This window comes from Coregonus lavaretus (genome assembly GCF_964263955.1).
Source record: "Coregonus lavaretus genome assembly, contig: HAP1_SCAFFOLD_3488, whole genome shotgun sequence".
Classification (NCBI taxonomy): domain Eukaryota; kingdom Metazoa; phylum Chordata; class Actinopteri; order Salmoniformes; family Salmonidae; genus Coregonus; species Coregonus lavaretus.
The window spans coordinates 38021-58413 of NW_028160715.1; the positions used below are offsets into that span (position 1 = coordinate 38021).

The window sequence follows — 20393 nt, forward strand, 5'->3', positions numbered from 1 at the left end:
ACAAACTACCACAACAATTATGCGATGTTGTGTTTGAAAGAGAAACATTCATTAAGTATGAATTCAGATCGCCAATGAATCAAATCTATATTAAAACGTCATTTAACTTCCAACACAGACATACAATAAAACAAACAGGCAAAATAGACAACATCTGCTTATTTCACACATAACCTTTTCAGTAATTACGGTAATGTTTAACGGCTCGCCACTTCGACAGAAGGCGAAAATGTCAGGTTTTTACAGCACCAAATGAACTACTGCTGTCGCGTGGGTGGAAAGAGAACTTCACACAAAACCCAAATATGTCAATAAAATGTGGTCTATTGTAATTAATATCCTATAGAAAAAGATACGGGATTGGATATATCATATCAGCTGCCACCGTTAATGCTGATGAACAAATTACTTTGTAGTAATTGGGGCGGCGCACAATTGGCTCAGCGTCGTCCAGGGTAGGGGAGGGAATGACCCGCAGGGATGTAGCTCAGTTGGTAGAGCATGGCGTTTGCAATGCCAGGGTTGTGGGTTCGATTCCCATGGGGGGCCAGTATAAAAAATGATGTATGCACTCACTAACTGTAAGTCGCTCTGGATAAGAGCGTCTGCTAAATGACTAAAATGTAAATGTAAATGTAGCCAAACAGGGTATTATTTTGACCTGTTTCATGTTCAGACCTGATATGATTGATGTTTGGTGATTGGGACGTTGGTAAAGTAGACCTATATAGCCTAAATAGTTTGATTTAAGAAATTCTGCTATAAAAAAAAAATTGTAGACTAGGTAAATAGATAGAAAACAAAGTTTTTTGTGTGAAGCCTATAAAGTGTTATGAATGAGTGTGTACAGACTTTAGTAAGCTAGACTGAAATATTATTTTAGTATTATTTTAGTGCTTCCAAACAATGTTATTTACTGTGTCAATAAATGTACCTTCAAGTCTACCGCCTCTTTCCTTTCTCCACCCCATCCCACTCCTTCTCCTCCTCCGCTCAGCACTACCAAGCACGTCTTTCCTGCCTTTCCCACTTTCCTCTGGCCCTGTCCCTCCTCCCCCTCTCCTTCTCCTTCTCCAAAATAACTACGGCGCACCATGGCGCTTTGCGCAAATCACAACTCTGTCTACGTGGCGCTGCATATCTCTCTTATTCACTCTCTTTTCTCATTATTCTATTTCACCTCTGCTGTTGCGGGCAGCGGGGCTTCTGCAGGATCTGCGTCCGGACTCATACCCTCTTACGATGTTTTGTATTATACTGGGGTCCGTGCATACTTTAGCGAGGAGTGGGAGAAGGCTGCGGAGCTGCTCGAAAAGTCGATGACTACCCGGGAGGCTCTGTTTCGAACCCGACGGCAGTGCCATGAGGAATGTGTGCCAGCGGGATATGACAGGCTCCCAAAACTGGGTATGCGTGTGTTTGTGTTCACTGTGTTGTATGTGGTCGATTCATAGTGTGTGTGTGTGTGTGTGTGTGTGTGAGAGAGAGAGAGAGAGAGAGAGAGAGAGCGAGAGTATCTGTCTCTCTGTCTCCACCTGTGTGTGTTATGTGCATGCATTAAATATATTAAATCATAAGCTTCTGTTTGCCACTTACAATCACAGCTTGCTTTAGGGCCTAGATGTCTCCCAGGAGTCAGCGATGACCTTATCTATGGTCATCACTGCAAGACAGCCCTGGTATGGTACATTCCAGTAATGTAGCATCTCTGCTCTGTTTGTTTGTGTGTGTGTGTGTGTGTGTATGTGTGTGTGTGTGTGTGTGTATGTGTATGTGTGTGTGTGTGTGTATGTGTATGTGTGTGTGTGTGTGTGTGTGTGTGTGTGTGTGTGTGTGTGTGTGTGTGTGTGTGACCTCAGACACAGAGAAAGGGAATGTGTGGGACCTATGGGCAGTGGACTGGGTCCAGCAGCGGGCTGAGTGTGTGCGGTTCTGTTTGGGACGGGCTGTCACTCCTGCAGGACAGCTTCCTGTGTCTGCTGACATCGAGTATGAGTTTAGTACCCGGAACCCCTATAACTTCCTGCAGGTCGTCTACTGGAAGGTAACTATTACTATATTCACCTGCTATTTCATTATGTTCCTATGCATATGTATGGATACAGTTGAATTGTAGATCTGAAGTGCTAAGTGCTGTATAATTGCATGTTAAAGCAGTTACAAAGGTTATTCCACTGGTAGTTAGTTACTCTGGTATAAGGCCTATATCATGTAATGTGCTAGCTCAATTTAATACATACTTTAGCAACAATATCCTACAACTACAGCTGTGGTCTTCATGCACTCTATCTGATCTGGACTTTGACCTTCTCTTCTTCACTCTACCTCATCCTCCTGTTATTTTTCCTCCTCCCCTCTTTCTCCTCCTGCTCCTCTTCATCTTCTACCTCGTTCTCGCTCTCTTTCTGCTCTTCCTCCTCTTCCTCCTCTTCATCTTCTACCTCGTTCTCGCTCTCTTTCGCCTCCTCCTCTACTACCTTCTGCTCTTCCTCCTCTTCATCTTTTACCTCGTTCTCTCTCTCTTTCAACTTTTCCTCTTCCTCAGCTAGGGAAAGTACAGAAGGCAGCATCAGCAGCCCACACGTTCTTTGTGGCCAACCCCAGTCACCTGGAGATGAGGAACAACATTGAGAAGTATAGACGGATGGAGGGAGTAACAGAGGACGCATTCCAGGATAGAGAGATGGAGGAAGAGAAACACTGGGTAATAAAAAAAGAGTGGGAGAGGGGGAGGGTTGTGTGTGTGTGTCTGAGAAATAGTGAAATAAATGGTAGATTGAATGCATAAATGAGTATTCAAGAATCTTGTTGTAAGAAACATTCTTAGAAGATTCCCACATGTGAACTGAGGGTTCAAATTCCTCTCTCTGAGTGTTAGAATTCCTCTCTGTGTTTCACCTAAAGTACCTAGCCAATCGTAAAAGCCCTTTGGGCTCACACGGTAACCTCTGCATGCACCCACAGCATTCTTGATAACACGTTACTAATGGATTGTACTATAAATGAGAATACATCATGTGGACTTCACTGGACTTTTGATACCACTAAAGCCAAACAGTAAAACAAAAAATGCGGTTAATTTCTCTCCTCTGTTTTGTTTGTCTCCAGCAGGTCTGCATGCTTTATGTACTTACTAAGCCCATTGCTCCTTTGGGAGTATAAGCTATCGACGACTCCTCTCCATCGCACTCTGTTCTTGATGTTGACCAATTATAGCCAACCTGTCCAGCTAACATTCCTCCCTCCTCTTACCCCTAACCCCCATCCCTCTATCAACCACAGGCCCTGTACGACTCCGCCCTCACCTCTGAGGCCTCCTCTGATTGGACGCACGCCGTGGAGAAATGGAGGGAGTGTGTGAACGAGACACTGAGACAGACTGATGAATGCAGGGCGCAATGTGAGGTCGCCTCACAGCGGCTCCCTGAGAACAGAGGAGAGGATGGAATGGACGGGGTGTTTGAGAAAGCTGCAGGTGGGAAAAACTGTTTGTTTGTTTAAAAATATATATTTTAAGGGTTTTATATATCCTTATTGAGATAGGACAGTGAAGAGGACACAGAAAATGTAGGAGAGATTGTGAGTCAGAAGGTCATGGGTCGGATTTGAACCAATGCTGACATTGGTAGCTGGGCTGTACATGTGGTACTAACCACTGGACCACAGAGGTCACAGGAAAAACATGTGTGTGTTTATGAAGCTGGTTGTCTATGCAGGGCTATCGGTCATTCATTGCTAGTAGGCTGAAAATATCTGTGATAGTGTTATACAGCATTATAAAGGCCTTATTACAGGGGGAGTGTTACCAAGACAGCTGACTGTAAACAGTATGATGTCACACAGTGCATATTTGGGTTGGTCCAAAACAAGGCAACTATTGTAATTCGTTTTACATGTATACGCTAGTTGTCCTACTATTTTATGCTCATGCTATTCTCTACTTTTCTAATCTTTCCTTCTCGTGTGATTTTATCACCTGTCCTCCAGCACTCTCCCTTTCCTTCCTGTCCTGCCAGCAGGCCTGTGTGACCCAGGTAGCGACGCGACCCGGAAGGATTTCAGCCCAGGAGGACTTCCTACCCACACAGCTGGAGCATCTACACATCGCACAGTTCAAAGGTTAGACAGGGGAAAGGTCATATCTGAAGTTACAGTAATGACCACATGATGACTCTAACGACAATTATGATGATAACTTCTACTGCAGCTGATGATACTAGCCTGGCGATGGCACCTGAAATTTTACATTTTTTAAACATTTTAGTCATTTAGCAGACGCTCTTATCCAGAGCGACTTACAGTTAGTGAGTGCATAAATTTTTCATACTGGCCCCCCATGGGAATCGAACCCACAACCCCGGCGTTGCAAACGCCATGCTCTACCAACTGAGCCACACAGGTGTATTATTGTAATTTTATTTATTTTTTATTTATTTCACCTTTATTTAACCAGGTAAGCCAGTTGAGAACAGGTTCTCATTTACAACTGCGACCTGGCCAAGATAAAGCAAAGTAGTGCAATAAAAACAACACAGAGTTACATATGGGGTAAAAAAACATAAAGTCAGAAATACAACAGAAAATATATATACAGTGTGTGCAAATGTAGCAAGTTATGGAGGTAAGGCAATAAATAGGCTATAGTGCAGAATAATTACAATAGTATTAACACTGGAATGCTAGATGTGCAAGAGATTATGTGCAAATAGAGATACTGGGGTGCAAAAGAGCAAAATAAATAACAATATAGGGATGAGGTAGTTGGGTGGGCTAATTTCAGATGGGCTGTGTACAGGTGCAGTGATCGGTAAGGTGCTCTGACAACTGATGCTTAAAGTTATTGAGGGAGATAAGAGTCTCCAGCTTCAGAGATTTTTGCAATTCGTTCCAGTCATTGGCAGCAGAGAACTGGAAGGAATGGCGGCCAAAGGAGGTGTTGGCTTTGGGAATGACCAGTGAGATATACCTGCTGGAGCGCAGACTACGGGTGGGTGCTGCTATGGTGACCAATGAGCTAAGATAAGGCGGGGATTTGCCTAGCAGTGATTTATAGATGGCCTGGAGCCAGTGGGTTTGACGACGGACATGTAGTGAGGACCAGCCAACAAGAGCGTACAGGTCACAGTGGTGGGTAGTGTATGGGGCTTTGGAGACAAAACGGATGGCACTGTGATAGACTACATCCAATTTGCTGAGTAGAGTGTTGGAGGCTATTTTGTAAATGACATCGCCGAAGTCAAGGATCGGTAGGATAGTCAGTTTTACGAGGGCATGTTTGGCAGCATGAGTGAAGGAGGCTTTGTTGCGAAATAGGAAGCCGATTCTAGATTTAACTTTGGATTGGAGATTCTTTATGTGAGTCTGGAAGTTGAGTTTACAGTCTAACCAGACACCTAGATATTTGTAGTTGTCCACATACTCTAGGTCAGACCCGTCGAGAGTGGTGATTCTAGTCGGGTGGGCGGGTGCTAGCAGCGTTCGATTGAAAAGCATGCATTTAGTTTTACTAGTGTTTAAGAGCAGTTGAAGGCTACTGAAGAATTGTTGTATGGCATTGAAGCTCGTTTGGAGGTTTGTTAACACAGTGTCCAATGAAGGGCCAGATGTATACAAAATGGTGTCGTCTGCGTAGAGGTGGATCTGAGAGTCACCAGCAGCAAGAGCGACATCATTGATATACACGGAGAAAAGTGTCGGCCCAAGAATTGAACCCTGTGGCACCCCCATAGAGACTGCCATAGGTCCAGACAACAGGCCCTCCGATTTGACACACTGAACTCTATCTGAGAAGTAGTTGGTGAACCAGGCGAGGCAGTCATTTGAGAAACCAAGGCTATTTAGTCTGCCAATAAGAATGCGGTGGTTGACAGAGTCGAAAGCCTTGGCCAGGTCGATGAAGACGGCTGCACAGTACTGTCTATTATCAATCGCGGTTATAATATCGTTTAGGACCTTGAGCGTGGCTGAAGTGCACCCGTGACCAGCTCGGAAACCGGATTGCATAGCGGAGAAGGTACGGTGGTATTCGAAATGGTCGATGATCTGTTTGTTAACTTGGCTTTCGAATACTTTCGAAAGGCAGGGCAGGATGGATATAGGTCTGTAGCAGTTTGGATCTAGAGTGTCACCCCCTTTGAAGAGGGGGATGACCGCGGCAGCTTTCCAATCTCTGGGGATCTCAGACGTTATGAAAGAGAGGTTGAACAGACTAGTAATAGGGGTTGCGACAATTTCGGCGGCTAGTTTTAGAAAGAAAGGGTCCAGATTGTCTAGCCCAGCTGATTTGTAGGGGTCCAGATTTTGCAGCGCTTTCAAAACATCAGCTGTCTGAATTTGTGTGAAGGAGAAGCGGGGGGGGCATGGGCAAGTTGCAGCAGAGGGTGCAGAGTTGGTGGCCGGGTTAGTGGTAGCCAGATGGAAAGCATGGCCAGCTGTAGCAAAATGCTTGTTGAAATTCTCGATTATTGTAGATTTCTCGGTGATAGTGTTTCCTAGCCTCAGTGCAGTGGGCAGCTGGGAGGAAGTGCTCTTATTCTCCATGGACTTTACAGTGTCCCAAAACTTTTTGGAGTTAGTGCTACAGGAAGCAAATTTCTGTTTGAAAAAGTTAGCCTTTGCTTTCCTGACTGCTTGTGTATATTGGTTCCTAACTTCCCTGAAAAGTTGCATATCGCGGGGGCTATTTGATGCTAATGCTGTACGCCACAGGATGTTTTTGTGCTGGTCAAGGGCAGTCAAGTCTGAGGAGAACCAGGGGCTATATCGGTTCTTAGTTCTGTATTTTTTGAATGGGGCATGTTTATTTAAGATTGAGAGGAAATTACTTTTAAGGAACAACCAGGCATCCTCTACTGACGGAATGAGATCTATATCCATCCAGGATACCTGGGCCAGGTCAATTAGGAAGGCCTCCTCGCTAAAGTGTTTTAGGGAGCGTTTGACAGTGATGAGGGGTGGTCGTTTGACCGCGGACCCGTTACGGACGCAGGCAATAAGGCAGTGATCGCTGAGATCCTGGTTGAAGACAGCTGAGGTGTATTTAGAGGGTGTGTTAGTCAGGATGATATCTATGAGGGTACCCATGTTTACGGATTTAGGGTTGTACCTGGTAGGTTCGTTGATAATTTGCGTGAGGTTGAGGGCATCTAGCTTGGATTGTAGGATGGCTGGGGTATTAAGCATATCCCAATTTAGGTCACCAAGCAGTACAAACTCTGAGGATAAATGGGGGGCAATCAATTCACATATGGTGTCCAGGGCACAGCTGGGGGCTGAGGGGGGTCTGTAGCAAGCGGCAACAGTGAGAGACTTATTTCTGTAAAGGTGGATTTTTAGAAGTAGAAGCTCAAACTTTTTGGGCACAGACCTGGATAGTATGATAGAGCTCTGCAGGCTATCTCTACAGTAGATTGCAACTCCACCCCCTTTGGCAGTTCTATCTAGACGGAAAATGTTATAGTTGGGGATGGAAATTTCAGAATTTTTGGTGGCCTTCCTGAGCCAGGATTCAGACACTGCTAGAACATCAGGGTTGGCAGAGTGTGCTAACGCAGTGAATAACTCAAACTCAGGAAGTAGACTTCTGATATTTATGTGCAAGAAACCAAGACTTTTGCGATTACAGAAGTCATCAAATGATAGCGCCTGGGGAGTAGGAGTGATACTGAGGGCTGCAGGGCCTGGGTTAGCCTCTACATCACCAGAGGAACAGAGGAGGACTAGAATAAGGATACGGCTAAAGGCTTTAAGAACTGGTCTTCTAGTGCGTTGGGTACATAGAATAAAGGGGGCAGATTTCCGGGTGTTATAGAAAAGATTCAGGGCATTATGTACAGACAAGGATATGGAAGGATATGAGTAAAGTGGAGGTAAACCTAAGCGTAAATAGGCTCTGGTGCTTCATACAGGAGTTTACATATCTAGTGAACGACCAAAGCACATCTCCTTCTCTCTCTCTCTCTCTCTCTCATCTATTTCCCGCAGCGGGCGATCTAGGAGGAGCGGTGCGTTCTCTGCGGTCTCTCCTCCTGTTCTACCCCTCAGACAAAGACTCCCTCAGTAACCTGCAGCTCTACACAGAGACACTGGGGGGCGACACTGAGGCACATGGGACACAGCCCTCCCAGGTACTACTTGTGCTCAGCCTCAAATCAATAACCCCTAGCCTGGCCCACTAGGGAGGCTTCATTTTATAAACAACACTCCTCAAATTTGATAGATACATGATTGTGTCTCTACTGTGAAGATCAGTGTATTGGTTTTCTCCACCATCTCTGTCTCTGTCTTTATATACTCAGGAGATAGCCAGGTATGTGAGCCGCTCATTGCAGGAGAAAAAGCTACTCTTCTTCGGAATGGAAAACCTACATTTCAATTTCACCGACCCGGTATGATAAAGTTGTTTATTGATTATCATTGGATATGGTTTGGTCTAGAGCCATAACGTAGCTATATTTAGGCTATATATGGCTCTGATTTGGTCACTCACATTTACTTTCAAACTGAACAATACAGCAGTTTGTTCCTTTTGTGTTTTTTTCCTCCCATATAGGATCTCTGGACTCCAGAGGAGGTTGTTCCTGAATTGCTGAGAGACACATGGAGGTAAGAGGAAAAGAGAAGGAGAAAGTTACTGCAAAGAGGACAGGAGTGTGGAGAGAAAGGGCTTTGAAGTGCTATTGGGTGGTTGAAAGCCATTTCCTTTTTGATTTCTAGAGCAGAAAAGGAAGTGCTGAATGAGAAAATGAAGGAGGGAGAGAAAGAGGTGGAGATGGACGATAGTGGGTTCTATGCAGGTAAGGATAAACATTAGCGTTTGGCATGTTACAAGCACACATTGACGGATTGGTAATTACAAAAAACATCAATGCTCGGGTCTCTGAGGATTGGGAAACACTAATCTGAGAAACACCTATTTGATTTAAATGTGTGTGTGCGTGTGTGTGCACTCTCTTCCATTCTGTTTCCTCCCCAGGGGGTCCCGTACCTCAGGTTGGTGTCACCATCAGCATGGACGACCATTCTTTAAATGGAACCAATCGCGTCGTGCTGGATGGAGTTCTAGATCAGAAGGAATGCGACACAGTACTGCGCCTAGCGACCGTAAGCTTGCATATGATTCGCTCAGAAAACTGTGCCCTGTCCCTTTGGTGTTTGCCATTGGATGGGAAATAATAGATCAAACTGCAATATGGTGAAAATCACATCGAGCCTATCAAGGGCCATATATATACAGTGCCAGTCAAAAGTCTGGACACACCTACTCATTCCAGGGTTTTTCTTTATTTTTACTATTTTCTACATTGTAAAATAATAGTGAAGACATCAAAACTATTAAATAACACATATGGAATCATGTAGTAACCAAAAAAGTGTTCAACAAATCAAAATATATTTGAGATTCTTCAAAGTAGACACCTATTGCCTTGATGACAGCTTTGCACACTTTTGGCATTCTCTCAACCAGCTTCATGAGGAATGCTTTTCCAACAGTCTTGAAGGAGTTCCCACATATGCTGAGCACTTGTTGGCTGCTTTTCCTTCACTCTGCGGTCCAACTCATCCCAAACCATCTCAATTGGGTTGGTCATCTGGCCAGGTCATCTGATGTAGCACTCCCTCACTCTCCTTGGTCAAATAGCCCTTACACAGCTTGGAGGTGTGTTTTGGGTCATTATCCTGTTGAAAAACAAATGATAGTCCCACTAAGCATAAACCAGATGAGATGGTGTATTGCTGCAGAATGCTGTGGTAGCCATGCTGGTTAAGTGTGTCTTGAATTCTAAATAAATCACAGACAGTGTCACCAGCAAAGCACCATCACACCTCCTCCATGCTTCACGGTGGGAACCACACATGCGGAGATCATCCGTTCACCTACTCTGCGTCTCACAAAGACACAGAGGTTGGAACCAGAAATCTTACATTTGTACTCATCAGGCCAAATCACAGATTTCCACCGGTCTAATGTCCATTGCTCGTGTTTCTTGGCCCAAGCAAGTCTCTTCTTCTTTTTGGTGTCCTTTAGTAGTGGTTTCTTTGCAGCAATTCGACCATGAAGGCCTGATTCACGCAATCTCCTCCGAACAGTTGATGTTGAGATGTGTCTGTTACTTGAACTCTGTTGGGCTGCAATCTGAGGTGCAGTTAACTCTAATTAACTTATCCTCTGCAGCAGAGGTAACTCTGGGTCTTCCTTTCCTGTGGCAGTCCTCATGAGAGCGAGTTTCATCATAGCGCTTGATGGTTTTTGAGACTGCACTTGAAGAAACTTGAAAAGTTCTTGAAATGTTCCGTATTGACTGACCTTCATGTCTTAAAGTAATGATGGACTGTTGTTTGTCTTTGCTTATTTGAGCTGTTCTTGCCATAATATGGACTTGGTCTTTTACCAAATAGGGCTATCTTCTGTATACCACACCTACCTTGTCACAACACAACTGATTGGCTCAAATGCATTAAGAAGGAATTAAACACCTGTTAATTGAAATGCATTCCAGGTGAATACCTCATCAAGGCAAGGGTGGCTATTTGAAGAAAAACTAATTTTCATTTGTTTAACACATTTTTGGTTATTACATGATTCCATATGTGTTATTTCATAATAGAAAATAGTAAAAATAAAGAAAAACCTTTGAATGAGTAGGTGTGTCCAAACTTTTGACTGCTACTGTATATATACAGTGTATTCGGATAGTAATCAGATTTTTCCATATTTTGTTACGGTACAGCCGTATTCTAAAATAAAATAAAATAAAAACTCCTCATCAATCTACACACAATAGCCCATAATGACAAAAGCGAAAACAGGTTTTTTAGAAATATTTGCCAATTAATTAAAAACAGAAAACAGAAATACCTTATTTACAGAAGTATTCAGACCCTTTGCTATGAGACTTGAAATTGAGCTCAGGTGCATCCTGTTTCCATTGGTCATCTTTGAGATGTTTCTACAACTTGATTGGAGTCCTCCTGTGATAAATTCAATTGATTGGACATGATTTGGAAAGACACACACCTGTCTATATAAGGTCCAACAGTTGACAAAGCATATCAGAGCAAAAACCAAGCCATGAGGTCGAAGGAATTCTCTGTAGAGCTCCGAGACAGGATTTTGTTGAGGCACAGATCTGGGGAAAGGTACGAAAACATTTCTGCATCATTGAAGGTACCCAAGAACACAGTGGCCTGCATCATTCTTAAATGGAAAAAGTTTGGAACCACCAAGACTCTTCCTAGAGCTGGCTGCCCGGCCAAACTGAGCAATCGGGGGAGAAGGGCCTTGGTCAGGGAGGTGACCAAGAACCTGATGGTCACTCTGACAGAGCTCCAGAGTTCCTCTGTGGAGATGGCCTTTATGGTAGAGTGGCCAGACGGAAGCCACTCCTCAGTAAAAGGCACATGACAGCCCGCTTGGAGTTTGCCAAAAGGCACCTAAAGACTCTCAGATCATGAGAAACAAGATTGTCTGGTCTGATGAAATCAAGATTGTACTCTTTGGCCTGAATGCCAAGCGTCACGTCTGGAGGAAACCTGGCACCATCTCTATGGTGAAGCATGGTGGTGGCAGCATCATGCTGTGGGGATGTTTTTCAGCGACAGGGACTGGGAAACTAGTCAGGATTGAGGGAAAGATGAACTGAGCAAAGGACAGAGAGATCCTTGATGAAAACCTGCTCCAGAGCGCTCAGGACCACAGACTGGGGCGAAGGCTCACATTCCAACAGGACAACGACCCTAAGCACACAGCCAAGACAACGCAGGAGTGGCTTCTGGACAGGTCTCTGAATGTCCTTGAGTGGCCCAGCCAGAGCCTGGACTTGAACCCGATCGAACATCTCTGGAGAGACCTGAAAACAGCTGTGTAGCGACGCTCCCCATCCAACCTGACAGAGCTTGAGAGGATCTGCAGAGAAGAATGGGAGGAACTCCCCAAATACAGTTGTGGCAAGCTTGTAGCGTCATACCCAAGAAGACTTGAGGCTGTAATCGCTGCCAAAGGTGCTTCAACAAAGTACTGACTAAAGGGTCTGAATACTTTTAAAAAATTCAATAAACCTGTTTTTACTTTGTCATTATGGGGTATTGTATGTAGATTGATGAGGGTAAAAAAACGATTTAATCAATTTTAGAATAAGGCTGTAACGTAGCAAAAGGCGGAAAAAGTCAAGGGGTCTGAATACTTTCCGAATGCACTGTATACACTTTATGAATACAGGCCTTCATCTTTATGGTTCTTAGGGATATGAGCCAGGGGTGGATTTGGAATTCAGCAATAGCAGAAGTATTACAACAGGGCTGTGAGCTCATATCTTCCATGATCACTTCCTGTGTTGTCTCTGACAGGCTGCTGCTTCTGTTGGGGACGGTTACCTGGGGCGACGGTCCCCACACACGCCCCATGAGAAGTTTGAGGGCCTGACTGTCCTCAGAGCTGCCAAGGTGAGAACGATGGATTTGGAGATTAAATCTATCTGTCTAGCCGTCTGTCTGTCTATCTCTTTGTCTCACATGGTCACATAGCTAATGAACAGTAAAACACTTTTCTGCTCTGCAGTTGGCTCAGGACGGTATGGTGAACCAATCAGACGCTAAGCTGCTGCATGAGATGGGGGAGAGGGTGAGAACCCTCCTGCACTCCTACTTCAGGAGCCCCTCAGGACTACACTTCTCCTACACACATCTAGTGTGCCGCAGCGCCATCACAGGTATGGTCCACTCAAGCAATGCGCTCTATTTCTTGAAATGATGGTTCCAACATTTTTGGGTTTTACATCTCAGAAGTGGTCTAACATTCCATATTTAATGTTCCATTCCATATTTTCCATCTGTTCTGTTGATTCCATTATGTATTCAGTTTGTGGGTCTCAATGTCAAATTAATAGGAAAGATTGGCACATGCAAAATGGCACAAAGCTTTCCTATTCAAATAGGGTTGAGGCCTTTTGCCATTTATAGTGTAACCTAATAGCTAACCCCTGACCTGTATCAGGTGTCTTATCTGCTCTGTGTTATGTCACCCGTTGTGTCACCTGGGTCGTGTTCATTAGGGCACACAATGGACAACTGTCTTAAACGTTTTGCAACGGAAAACTAAAATTAGTGTTTCTTATTGGAAAACTCCAGGTAGTCCCTCCCTATTTCAGTCAGTTTTCTTCCATTTGGTGCCTAATGAACATGATCCTCTTGTGTTGGGTGTCCTGTCCAGGGGACCAGGAGGGGAGACTGGACCTGTCTCACCCTGTTCATGTGGACAACTGTCTACTGGAACCTGAGACCAGACAGTGCTGGAGAGAACCACCTGCCTTTACACACAGAGACCTGAGGTGCACACACACTCACACAGGCAGAACACACATACACAAATGCGCGCACACATGCACAAGCTGGCAGGATGCACAAACAGAGACACGTAGGCTGGCAGAACACATGCACACACACACACACACACACACACAGAAGCATGCAGATGTGTGCACTGTTCATGCACACACATGTATTTACACCTAAAAAGCATACACAAGACTTGGAAGTTGAACTATATAATACCACATACACTCCCCTTCCGTATGTATTTGGATGGTGGTAAATTTGGCTCTATACTCCAGCAGTTTGGATTTGAGATAAAATGTTTCATATAAGGCGACAGTATAGAATGTCACCTTTTATTTGAGGGTATTTTCATACATATCGGTTTTACCGTTTTGAAATGTAAGCATCATATGTATCTTCAAGAAGTCATTTGGACATATTTACTTATAGTATATTAAATTAGTAAAAAGTATAGTATTTGGTCCCATATTCCTAGAACGCAATGACTACATCAATCTTGTGGCTCTACAAACTTTTTGGATGCATTTGCAGTTTGGTTTTGTTTCGGATTATGTTTTGCCCAATAGGAACTGAATGGTGAATGATGTATTGTGTCATTTTGGAGTCAATTTCATTGTAAATAAGAATAGAAGATGTTTCTGAACACTTCTACTTTACTGTCCAAATACATACGGAGAGGTGTGTATGTACAGTACATTAACAGACATTCCCGTCCTGAATAAACTCAAACCAGTACGGCGTGACATCTTGATACTAACACTGTTTGATGGTCTCCTCATTCTAAGGTAAACAAACACATCATTCAAACAAACACAGGTGCCATTCATTTACATTTTTACATTTTAGTCATTTAGCAGACGCTCTTATCCAGAGCGACTTACAGTTAGTGAGTGCATACATTAATTTTTTATTTTTTCATACTGGCCCCCCATGGGAATCGAACCCACAACCCTGCCGTTGCAAACACCATGCTCTACCAACTGAGCTACATCCCTGCCGGCCATTCCCTCCCCTACCCTGGACGATGCTGGCTAATTGTGCGCCGCCCCATGGGCCCCATTCCACAGGCTAGTGAAGATTTTTGATTTCAGGCAGGAGGGTGTGAGGAAATAATGAGACGTGCTTCTGGCAGTGTGCTATATAATACCACTAGGTCTGTTTACTAAGCAATAAAGATGACAACTAACAACTTTGGCTAGACTTGCTAAATGACGACTAAGACCATGTCTGATTCCATTCCAGTGCTGTGCTCTATCTGAACGATGACTTTGACGGTGGGGAGCTCTTCTTCACAGACAGGGATGCGAAGACTGTCACAGTAAGTCACTTGACCTTAAAACTCAAGTAGAACACTTTACAATGGCTGATCTTCACAACCTTTTGACCTATGCCCCACCGTGACCTGGTCATCACTATCTGGCCATGCTAGAGAGGATAGCAGTACAGCTTTCTAACACATGCAATTCTAACCTTAACCCGTTCAGTAACCATGCACCTAATATTAGCCCTAACACTAAATTAAGAACAAATGGTCTGTGTTGTGTGTACTTCTTAGTAAGCTCTGACGATATTGCCTCTTCTATCCATTCTAACATGGCCCTTATAGAGGCTACTCTTTCTGACAGTCTATTTCTCTCTCTCTCTCTCTCTCTCTCTCTCTCTCTCTCTCTCTCTCTCTCTCTCTCTCTCTCTCTCTCTCTCTCTCTCTCTCTCTCTCACGCTCTCTCGCTCTCGCTCTCTCTCTAGGCCCGGGTGAAGCCCACCTGTGGTCGACTGGTGGGGTTCTCCTCCGGTCCTGTTAACCCCCATGGTGTGACCGCGGTGACTGCTGGCCGCAGGTGTGCACTGGCCCTCTGGTTCACCAAGGAGAAGCACCACAGGGATATGGTGAGGACTATTAGTGGCTTGGTTGCTCTATATAAGCCTGGTCCCAGATCAGATATGTTTGGCATGACAATGACCATAGGAGTTCTTTTTCATTTTTCCCATCTTGCGCTGATATTCAAAGCTATTTTCTCTATGCTAATTAACTTTATGTTTAGATAGCGCTTTTGAAGAATAAGTCAATGTCAGTTAGGGTTGGCAGTCAAATAACATGTGACAATAGATATTAATGATCTATAATTCATTAATAGTTTATTAATTATCTATAATTTTAAGGTTGAACTTGAGGAAAGTTCCGGCACAATTTTCCCTAGATTTTTAAAGGAGCACTTCTGCTTCCTGCCCCGCTAGCCTGGATTTTGTCTGATCACGGCCGTGGTGTGAATAAGGTCCATTCTACCTCACTTTACCTCACATTACTGTACCTTCTGTGCCTCATGCAGGAGAGGGAGGAGGCTGAGGCCCTGTGGGCTGCAGATGGACAGAGTGTGACGAAAGGAGGAGAAGTAAAAGAGGAGGGAAGAGAGGGCACCGCTGCCCCCGCTCGGAGTGGTAGGAGCGGAAGCCAGTCGTCGAGGAGTAGAGGGAGGGGCAGGGTGACAGGGGGAAAGGACGAGCTGTGATGAGCTGTGATGGATTTAAAGACTGAACCACCCACACTGAACAACAGGGTAGTTCTGTTCACCTCCCCCATCCTACTTGGTGGACCGTCCTGGTCCAGCCACCAGTCCCCTCTCTCAAAAGACCATGAACTCTTCTCTATTTTTACACCAGGCTTTTCAATCCCTACCCACGCTCTTTCGCTCTCTCCCTCTCTCTCTCTCTCTCTCTCTCTCTCTCTCTCTCTCTCTCTCTCTCTCTCTCTCTCTCTCTCTCTCTCTCTCTCCCCCCCCCTCTCTCTCTCTCTCTCTCTCTCTCTCCCCCCCTCTCTCTCTCTCTCTCCCCCCTCTCTCTCTCTTCTCTCTCTCTCTCTCTCTCTCCCCCCCCTCTCTCTCTCTCCCTCTCCCTCTCCCTCTCTCTCTCTCTCTCTCTGTGAATCCATTTGTGAAAGAAGGTATTTGTGTCTATCTTTCCCTCGCTCTCTTTCTCTTTGAGACTGTGTTGCCCCCTCCATTGACATTCAGTCCATTTGTGTTACAGTGTATGCCTTAGTGTTTGCTATGTATTAACTGTTACATACCTGCTGGAGAAAAGGAAACGGAATAAAAGGAATTGAATAAAAGTTATTCAAAATGGTGGAGAGAGTGAGAATGAAAAAGCCCTTGCTGCAGATATACAAAAAAGCCATAGCTAAGGTGCTTCCGAAGTGGCATCTCGCCTCTATCAGAACGTGGTATAAGTGGGAGAGAGGATTTTGAAATCCCCTTTATTGGGTCAATGCCATACATTACACACATGTACATTAAAAACATGACATATTAAACATCGACAAAAGCTCTCATATACAACCCTGTAAAAGAAGAAAAGGGGCGGCAGGTAGCTTAGTGGTTAAGAGCGTAGTGCCAGTAACCGAAAGGTCGCTGGTTCTAATCCCCGAGCCGACAAGGTGAAAAATCTGTCGATGTGCCCTTGAGCAAGGCACTTAACCCTAATTGCTCCTGTAAGTCTCTCTGGATAAGAGCGTCTGCTAAATGACTAAAATGTAAAAGGTCAACTCCAAACATCCCGCATTATCAACTGTTTAACCCTTTACACTCATACCCGTATACGGGTTGAAAATTGCATATTTAGAACGTAGTGGCTGTACAGTAACATGCTATACATGACATCAGAGCTCTGGTTCTGCGCTTCACAGCTCTGTATGGGTTTTGACTGACAGCCGTTTTGAACTTGAGCACCGTGCACGACAAGAAGTTGCCCCCATCCCTCCCGGTAATTGAGCCACCTTTGCAAATGTTTTGTTGTCTGAGTGAGGGGAATACTGTAAATTAGGATTAATCGACATATTTTGAAAGATGAGACGTTGAGAATTATAATAAATACTGCTTTGATGTCATACAAGCAAGCCAAATACCCATATGGTCCAAATGTGCACTTCACATTTCCAAATCATAAAACTCATGTCATATATAGTGTCAACGTTTAGGATCACTATGCGCCGGACGCAGTACACTCCTCTCCTTTCCTGCCTCCCCGTAGCACACCTGGTCCGGTCTGGACCCCGGCGCGATGCTTCCCCTCTCAGTCCTCCCACAATGCACCATGTCCTGTCTGGACCCTGGTGTGGGAGCCCTCGACCCTGGAGAGGGGCTGACGTCTGGTCCCGGCCCAGCAGTCCTCCCGCGATGCACCAAGTCCTGTCTGGACCCTGGTGTGGGAGACCCCGACCCTGGAGAGGGGTTGACGTCTGGCTCCGGCTCGGAACTCGGTGGAGCGGATGGCTCCGGCATGGGGGAAGAGTAGACGACCGGACCCGGACTTGGCACTGGTGAAGCGGACTGTGCCGGCTCTGGTAGGGAGCAGATAACCGGAGCTGGACTTAGCACCGGTAGAGCGGACTGCTCTGGCACAGGAGTGGAGCAGCTGACCGGAGCTGGAGTAGGCTCCGGTGGAGGGGACTGCTCTAGCACTGGATTAAAGCAGCTGACCATCGCAGGAGGCTCTGGACTGCAGACCGTCGCAGGAGGCTCCGGGCCATGGACCATCACTGGAGCCTTCGTGCCATGGATCATCACAGGAGACTTCGTGCCATGGGTCATCACTGGAGGCTTCGTGCCATGGGTCATCACTGGAGGCTTCGTGCCATGGATCATCACAGGAGGCTTCGTGCCATGGATCATCACAGGAGGCTTCGTGCCATGGATCATCACTGGAGGCTTCGTGCCATGGATCATCACTGGAGGCTTCGGCCAATGGATCATCACTGGAGGCTTCATGCCATGGATCATCACTGGAGGCTTCGGGACATGGATCATCACTGGAGCCCGGCAAGTGTGGGGCGCTGGCCCATGACGCACTGGGCTGTGGACCCGCACCACTGGTTTGGTGCGAGGAGCAGGTACGGGCCATACCGGTCTGTGAAGGCGCACTGGCGGCACAGTGCGTAAAGCTGGCGCATAGCCTGGTGCCTGCACGGTCACACGCTCCTCAAAGCGAGTGCGGGGAGTTGGCTCTCTTCTGAAACCTGGCTCCGCCAGCCTCTGCTCTAAGGACTGAGCTCTCTGCTGCTGGAGGGTTGACTCCTCTCTCAGCTCCTCCTGTTGTCTGGCCAGCTCCTCTCTCTGTGCATCCACTGACTCCTTCTCCCTGTGGGCCTCCTGCAGCACCTCCCTTTGAAGGGAGCTCTCCTGCTCTCTCTTAGCTAACAGCCCCCGTAGGGTAGTTATCTCCTCTCTCAGAGTGCTGAGCTGCATGTCTTGGAGGGCCTCTATAATAGCGGCCTCCTCTTCCTCCACAGTCAGCCCTTTCAGGGCCTCCTTCTGCTCCGTGTGCCCCCCCCAAAAAATTTTCTTGGGGCTGCCTCTCGTGCTTCCTTCGCGGTCGGCACCGTCGGCGTCGCCGTTGATTCTCTCCTGCCTGGGCTTCTTCCTTCGCCCAGGGTCCTTTACCGGCTAATATCTCCTCCCATGTCCAAAATGTCTTCCCCACCTGTGTCCAGAGTGTCTGCTCCTCCTGGCCACGCTGCTTGGTCCGTTGGTGGTGGGATCTTCTGTCATGTTCGTTGTGTAAAGGATCGGACCAAGGTGCAGCATGGTATGCGTACATAGTCGTTTATTTTGATAAACACCGACAAAATAAAAAAATCCAACAGAACGTGAAGTTCAAGAGGCTAAACATCCAACAAGCCAAACAGAAACAAGATCCCACAACTAAAGGTAGGCAAAATGGCTGCCTAAGAATGATCCCCAATCAGAGACAACGATCGACAGCTGCCTCTGATTGGGAACCACACCCGGCCAACATAGAAATCTATAACATAGATATGTCAACATTCACACCCTGACCAAACTAACTAGAGAATAACAGGGTTCTCAAGGTCAGGGCGTGACATCAACGGCACAGCTAGGAGAACATTTCCCAGGAATATCTTATGTTACTAAATGTGTCTATTATTTTCTGATTTCGTTATCAACAAATGCGGCGAAAGTACAGTAAATGTAAAATGCACATAAAATCAACAGTGTAATGTTTGGATTCAGTTTTGTGTCAGTTGAACTGTTGCGTACTCACCTTTGGTCTAATAATTTTCCCATTATCTACAAACTGTTCCCTTTCAATTGTTACCATGGTTATGCATATGGTCTTCAAATTTCTTCTGGAAGAAACATTTCAATTTAGCCCTATCCATATAGGCCAATTCCCACGAGTGTAAAGGGTAAAAACATCAACTGCATGTGACTAGAGAGAGTGAGGGAGAAAGAGAGGGACAAGTGGGGGGTTGACATAATGGCGATAGGTGTGAATTCGTAGGGTCCATTAACGGATTACCTCAGTGCCAGGCTGCCCTTTAACCGTGTGGAGATTAAGACCATGAAACCAAGAGAGGGTTAATGTGTGAGTGTCAGAGATGGAGGGGAGGTAGAAAGAGGCAGAGGGGAAGGGAGGAGAGAGGTAGACAGATAAGGAGAAAGATATATTACACCTGCTCAGGGACTAGACCCTGCAGTACAGAAACACTGACATAGAAAGGGAAAGACTGAGAGGGAGGGGGAGATAGACCGAGCTCTGCAATGCATAAAAAAATGGATGCTTAGGGGGAGAGAGAGGGAGCGACATAAAGAGACAGAGAGAGAGAGGTATGCAGAAGGGGGGAAGGATAGAAAGAGAGATTACCGTTAATCCCTCATAAATGAGTGCATTTGTTTATGAAGCTTACGAAATCTCTCCCATTTAGAATACGGAATCATAATCCAACTAGAAATCATTTAATAATTGACATCCAGTCTGACACACTCACTCACTCACTCCTCAACTCCCATCTTCTCTCCCATTAAAACACTCCCCCATTTATATCACCCACCCTTCTCCCCCTCCTCTTCTCGTCTCGTGCATTACTGAGTCACGGCCAGTCAAGCACTGTTTACGACCCATATTAACTCTCACTCCCCCCTGTGTGATAATCCGCGGGTACTGCAGAATTGGGTCGACTGGCCTGTTAATGGACTCCTGGTATTAACCGCTTCCATCTTACCCTCTCCGGCCGCTGCATTCCCTAAAAGGCTAAATTAATCTGTGTT

The 20393-nt window shown here is 45.6% G+C and overlaps 1 protein-coding gene across 2 annotated transcripts; it reads left to right on the plus strand.

Moving 5' to 3' along the window:
- Positions 1-1042: 1042 nt before the first annotated feature.
- On the plus strand, positions 1043-16441 carry LOC311121519 (prolyl 3-hydroxylase 3-like). Of its 2 annotated transcripts, XM_084195998.1 has the most exons (16): positions 1043-1407; positions 1860-2044; positions 2546-2704; positions 3283-3475; positions 3988-4119; positions 7984-8126; positions 8298-8387; positions 8552-8604; positions 8716-8795; positions 8975-9102; positions 12346-12441; positions 12557-12707; positions 13208-13325; positions 14575-14650; positions 15079-15219; positions 15660-16441. In XM_084195998.1, the coding sequence occupies exons 1-16, from the start codon at positions 1095-1097 to the stop codon at positions 15837-15839; spliced, it is 2238 nt and encodes a 745-aa protein (XP_084052124.1). In that variant the 5' UTR covers positions 1043-1094; the 3' UTR covers positions 15840-16441. The 2 variants fall into 2 exon arrangements, 1 of the variants encoding a protein (XP_084052124.1); XR_014612292.1 differs by lacking the exons at positions 15079-15219; positions 15660-16441 and having other exon boundaries at positions 13208-14399; positions 14575-14648.
- Positions 16442-20393: the final 3952 nt, after the last annotated feature.